This window comes from Haplochromis burtoni, unplaced genomic scaffold (genome assembly GCF_018398535.1).
Source record: "Haplochromis burtoni strain Fernald_Lab_line unplaced genomic scaffold, NCSU_Asbu1 Contig_40, whole genome shotgun sequence".
In the NCBI taxonomy this organism is placed as follows: Eukaryota; Metazoa; Chordata; class Actinopteri; order Cichliformes; family Cichlidae; genus Haplochromis; species Haplochromis burtoni.
Genome location: NW_024582401.1, coordinates 2,480,204 through 2,486,203, shown reverse-complemented (window position 1 = coordinate 2,486,203; position 6,000 = coordinate 2,480,204). Strand labels below are relative to the sequence as shown.

General features: G+C 40.8%; 1 protein-coding gene across 2 annotated transcripts in view; it reads right to left on the bottom strand.

The window, feature by feature from the left end:
* The window catches only part of LOC102312483 (E3 ubiquitin-protein ligase Midline-1), a 92,357-nt gene that overhangs the window by 45,414 nt on the left and 40,943 nt on the right, over positions 1–6,000 (bottom strand). For both annotated transcript variants that reach the window (XM_005919967.3, XM_005919966.3), the window contains exon 2: positions 2,390–3,183. In XM_005919967.3, the coding sequence (XP_005920029.1) occupies positions 2,390–3,115 (726 nt within the window). In that variant the 5' untranslated portion in view covers positions 3,116–3,183. The remainder of the gene's footprint in view (positions 1–2,389; positions 3,184–6,000) is intronic.

Here is a 6,000-nt window from a genome sequence, read left to right as displayed (position 1 = left end):
AATAAATGTGGAAGTTGGCAGTACATACCTGTGTGTGCGTGTGTTTGTGCCTGGCGTATTCCACAGTATGCTTGTGTGGACTTATCAGCAGAAAAGCTCAAATGTTGTCTTTATTCAAATCATCAGGTTTGACCTAAGTGAATGCGCTTGTGCTGGACATTAGAGGTGACACAGCTGCAACCTACAGTAGATGCATAAATGGGTATACTTAGGATGCACCAGTGGGGATCATGATGATTGGGGTCGATACCAAGAGGAACACAGAAATAGCACAAAAAAGTCAGTTCCTCCAGCTGCTGCTTGAGGCTGCCTCCAAAAGCGAGTCAGTCCCAGTAGATTAGCATCTTACAATGCCCAACTTTAAAGCAGAAAAACATGTTTACAGCCCTGTGCTCTATAGCTAATTCCCACTTCTAAACAACTATACAGCAGTGTTTTTGTTTTCTTTTAACATGACTCATTTTTTCTGGAAGAGAGTTTTATACAACCTAAGACACTTTCCTCCATATTTCAAAGCTATGACATCACAAAAATGTGACTGGTCAATGTTGACCATGGAAAAACATTATTAATGGGATATCTCACAGACCCATTTGTGCTATAATCAGCTAATTTCAGTTCATGTGCAGGAGGAGGAAAATGTGGTGATAGAAACATAGTTTTTTTCTTTGATAGCACAAAGGGACAAGCTCATGATTAGTCCAGGACAGAAACAAGCACCGCTAACACAATCTCAGTTCTTTTGCAACCCTCTACACAAAAACATGCTAACACAAAGCTAGTCAAGAGCACAGAATGAAGACAAAGTTAATCGCATGCTGGCCCCAGCCCAACAGCCAGAGTCTGAAGTTCAACAGATAACAGAGGCAGTGACGTTGTAGCCTCCATTCCCTATTTGTAAAGTAGAATTACCATGGCGATCCCTTTAAAGTCTCTTTGAGTTTGTTTTCAACTTTGCTTTGTGTTCTTGGCACATTACATACGTACATACTAAAGGAAAGATTGTATATGTGTCCTCATTCAGACAGTCATTTGAGTTGTGTGCAGAACTGTAGCCTATGGTTGATATTCCTAACTTGTAAGTATGAGACAATTTATTTCCATTTATTTTACTTAGATGAAAAGTACTGAGTAATGTGTAATCTGTTACTTGTTTTGAGTAAAGACTCCAACACTGGTTATGATTCAACAAAGCTAAGCTGAAATAGTGATAGTGTATCTGTATGTGCCTATATACTGTTTTACATAACTTAAATAATGTCTAATTTTCAACTTTAACTGAAGACAAAGACGCATTCGAAAACAGAAAGTGTTGTTGCAAACTGTTGACCTGTTGACCTGCTTACTCTAACTGAACAGAAGAAGTGATGTGTTCATTGTGTGACATAGAAGGCCGTTTGCCAGAGAAAACTTTCTCTGTGCTGATCTAAAATCAGATTACTAGCAGCCTAGTAGGACCACAAACGTGAGGTAAAAGTGAACTTACATCATCAGGGGTGTGATGTGGAGACTAGTGATGCGTCTTGCATTCATTAATTCAGCTTTGTAAATGGAGGTAACTGCATACTCCTAGTTTCTGGATTTTGCTTTGTACTATGAAAGCTTGGCTTTGGACTGAAGTCGCTATACCTTGGCCATTTCTACTTTGACCTATTTTTTCTCTTTTTTGTCTCCCTTCCCTTTTATAGAAGCCATTAAAATACTCCAACATTATGCAAATGTAATCCTAAATCACTGGAGACACTCTCCAGCAAAGTGCTTATATTAGTCAAAGGCAGATTAATAGAAGAAACCATCTGGTGGACATCCAAGGTAACATTTAGTTCTGCATGATCTTTGCTGTAAGACACACACACGCACAGACACACACTGCCTCCATCTCCATTACCAGCACATTGTAATAGCCATGCTCAATTAAGCACACCTACACCCAGCAGGCAATTGGTGCTCGTTAACCTGCAACCTCATTAAAGACACCATGCCTCGTCACTAATGACACTCCCCATATTCGCTCTGTGTGCTTGCTTCTGAACGCCCTCCTGGCACAGTGGCATGGCGCAGTGATTATGCTAATTGCTTAATTATTCAGCAGAGATAATAAGTCAGCACATGATAATCTCACATGATAATCGAGTGAGATACCTGTATAAGGATAATAGAAAATTTCACACTTTTGAGCAGAGTAAAATTAAAGTTTAATATTCATTATATGGGTATAAGATAAAGAACAAAGAAAGTATAAGCTTATCTGTCATTAGAATGTGACGGATCTTGCAGGTTTTAATTAGAAAATGGGGATTTTTAGAAGATTTCAAATGTGAAATAACTTCATTAAAATCAATTAAGCAAACATAAGAAGGGTGAGAAAAAAATCCATTTCTGTGCTTACCCTGAGTTTTTCATAGCGGTCGCTCAGTGCTGCCACTTGGTGGTCCCTGTGACGTCCAACTAACTTGCAGAGTGAGCAGATGAGCTGATCGTCAGTGACACAGTACATGTTCACCTTTTCCTCCTCGTGCTCCAGGCACTGGAGCCCTCTGAGGTGGCAGTCCGGCATAGGCTCGATGAGCCGGTGGCCAGTGAACGGCTTCTTGTTGGGGTGTGTCGCTCTGAGGCATTCGTCGCAGTACGACACCTCGCACGTTACGCATGTCTTAACTGCGTCCTGTGGCGGGTCCTGCTCGCAGAACTGGCACTGGACCGGCTCCGGAGGTGTGCTCGGGCTGGACATGGCAGCGCTGAGGGGGACCAGGGCCAACCGGTTGCTACCTTCCTCGCCGGGAGAGTTGGGCCCACTGTGAGGGGCAGGCAACGACAGCGGCAGGGGGAGCCCGGCTGAAGATGAGGCCCGTTGAACTCTATCAATAATATTCTGCAAGGTCACGTTTCTCTTAAGTCCTTCTAGTCCACGCTCTGGACTCAGGGAAATGACATATCTACAGGTGGGGCACTGGAAGGCGCCGATACTCTGAACTGATTCGTTGGTGGTGCAGTGGGAGACGAGGATGCGGTGGGCGCAGCCGAAGCACAGGCTATGGGCACAGGGGAGCAGCAGTGGGTCTTCAAAGAGCTCCAGGCAGATTGGACAAGTTAGCTCTGACTCCAGAGTGTCCATCCTGATTAAAAAAGGCCAGGCGGGACCAGGCGCAGTGTCAGCGAAATCCAGAAGAGCCACTCAGCTGTCTGGAGGCCAGAGAAATAGATGGAGGCGAGCAGAGAGAGGGAGAAAGGAAAAGAAAGCAGGGGGATTTGTGATTAAATGGTGTGAAACAGCTTACTTCTCTGCGCTTTCTTTGGAGGGCTTATATCTCAATGGAGCAGACCACTGAGTTGACTTAAAGTTGCAGGGTTTTCTACGTCTGACTGAAGACTGAAAATAAGATTAAGCAAACAGATTAATTAGCATGGTTCAGCATGTTCCACCAATAAGCATTTAGAAGTTTAAAATCAACACCTGACGATAATTTGGCTGTGGAACTTCTACTTTTGTCCACAGTATTAAGTAGAAAGGAGGCACAGGGGTCTATAAATTCCAAATTATTTTTATACTGCCTGTGACAGTGGCCTCAAGGATCTTTATTTTGTAAGCTACATACCCTTCAACATTAGAGAGAAAACCTCATTTATTAGACAGTTCTCTATGAGCAAAAATGTGGTGATGGTGGGAAGGAAGAACTCACTTAGATGAGGAATAGACAGCCAGTGAGGTCAAAAAGAAGACCAAAAAGAAGAACACAGCAAGGCCACAAATAAAAGACAAGGCAAAACTACAGGAGAGATGCTCAGTGCATGATGGGAGGTTCCTCATCATGGTTCTGGGTCATCTGACCCAGCCCTAATGATATCCTTTATCAAAAAATAGAAAAAATCTCAAGCTTAATCTTGAAAGTGAAAATAGCTGGGAGCCTATTAGCAAGATTAAAGACAGTCTAAGTTAGAAAAAAGTGCATTAGTATCAAAAAACAAGCTGAGGAGAATGTTGCTAGTCAGTTTGGAGGTTTCTTCCTGTTAAAATGGGATTTTTCCTTCCCACTGTCACCCAGTGCTTATTTATATGAGGCCATATTTATATGGCCTGATTGTTGGGGTTTTCTGTTGTGTATTACTGATTTGGTGCTTTATATATACATTTCAATTGTACTAACAGAAAACGTAAAGACCATTCTGTAGGCTGAAAGCCAAACATATAGTTGCTCTAACAAATATCTCATGGTCTTTATAGCAGCCACATTGCAGATGTGCTGTTGACCCACTTTGTGCCCTTTTGTGATTCTCATTGTTGTTGACCGCAGTGCGCTATAGGTTTCCCTATGCTTGGATTAACAAGATTACACACCAGCAGCAGCAGCTGCTGCCATCAAGAAGCATCTGTCAGGCTGGACTTAAAACTACTGAGCCACAAGCCAGTAATGCAACTTCTCACTAATCAGATACTTTATGTAACTAGTGTGCAATAGTGGCAGTGAGGTTCGCTTTATCCCTCGTTCTTTACCATTAAGTCACTGTACAGATAGTACAGCATGGAAGCCCCGAAAAGACAAGTGACAGAAAAGGCCTTAACAAAAGTCTAAGAGCAGGTTGAAGACGTCTTTTTTTTTCCAACTTGCTCTTAAATGGGTGGGATTATGGGATGTGGGAACTATGTTTGTGCTCTACTCATTTTGGCTACAGAAGGCTGACCCCACTCATGTTTTCTCAAATAATATTTAATTGCCTGATGCATGATAAACACACAGAGTACATTTTGTGCTAGCACCTTCTGTAACATTACTATCTTTCTTTTAGCTATGTACTAGAAGGGGTATAATTTTCCCAGCATGCTCTGAGTGAGACAAAATAATTAGTGTTCTAAGTCATCTAGTACATCATGTTCTAGCAAGAAGCACTGCGAGATCAGATAAGGGTAGCCGACAAATGTTTTAACTAGCTACACTGAAAGTTTCAGAACTCATCCGAAACTACTGTGTTCACAGACTGAATGAGGCTCGCACACAAACTCGACATAACCTCTTTGGCAGAAGTAATAATGCTTCAAAGAAATGACTATAGATTGTTCTTCTCACCTGGTTTACATTAAAGAAAGGAAAGAAATGAAATGAAATTTGATGAAGCTTGATGAGATTTTTAATGGGTTTTTATGTCTTTTGAGGCGTCCGTACATTCATTTCAAGCTATTTCAAGCTTACTTTTGCTCAAATCATATAAATTCAACTTTGATGCACCTTTACCACTCGAGTTGAAATGGGAGTCTTGTTTTAACATTGACTACAGCTGTGGCTCCATCTGCCACATCTGGAGTCAGTTGCTAATTAGAACACATGCCAATTCATTTCTCCTGCAGAGCCGCTGACTCTGGATTTCCACGTGAACCTCCATGCTGTCAACATGTCTCCAAGAGACTCAGGAAGAAAATTTGTTTTTCTAAACTCAAATTTAGAAACACAAAACAACAAAATGTAGCAAGATTTACTGTTTTATAAATTCCTGATTATGTTGGAAAGCATTAAAGGGGAGCTGCCTGCTAATTAATATAACTAAAAGTGCTCAAGTAAGCTAATAAATAAGTGTGGCTCTGTTTCCAGTCAGTTCTAATAAAGACAAGTTACCTCTGAGACTTTGCCTCCAAGTTAAAAATTCAACAGTGCATGCTTTCTTCATTTCTGAACTCATAGCCCTAGGCCTTTTAATACACTTTTGGTTAATTTTAAGAAGATAAATTGGATTTTACTGTAGCTGAAAATGTCAATGAAAAAAAAATCCCTATTTTAGAAGTGAAATAAAAGTGAAACCAACCCTTAGGGCTAAAAGGATCTTTGCCAGTTTCAGGAAATGTGTCACAGCACAAAAAAAGAAAAAAAGAAAGAAAGAAAATGTCAGATTAGCACACAGATAATTCTGAAAACAATGAGATTTAAAAAATAAATGATTTTGAGTATGAATGCATTTGATTATAATGAGTACGTAAATTGATATTATAAACCATGCTCCAATTTCTACACA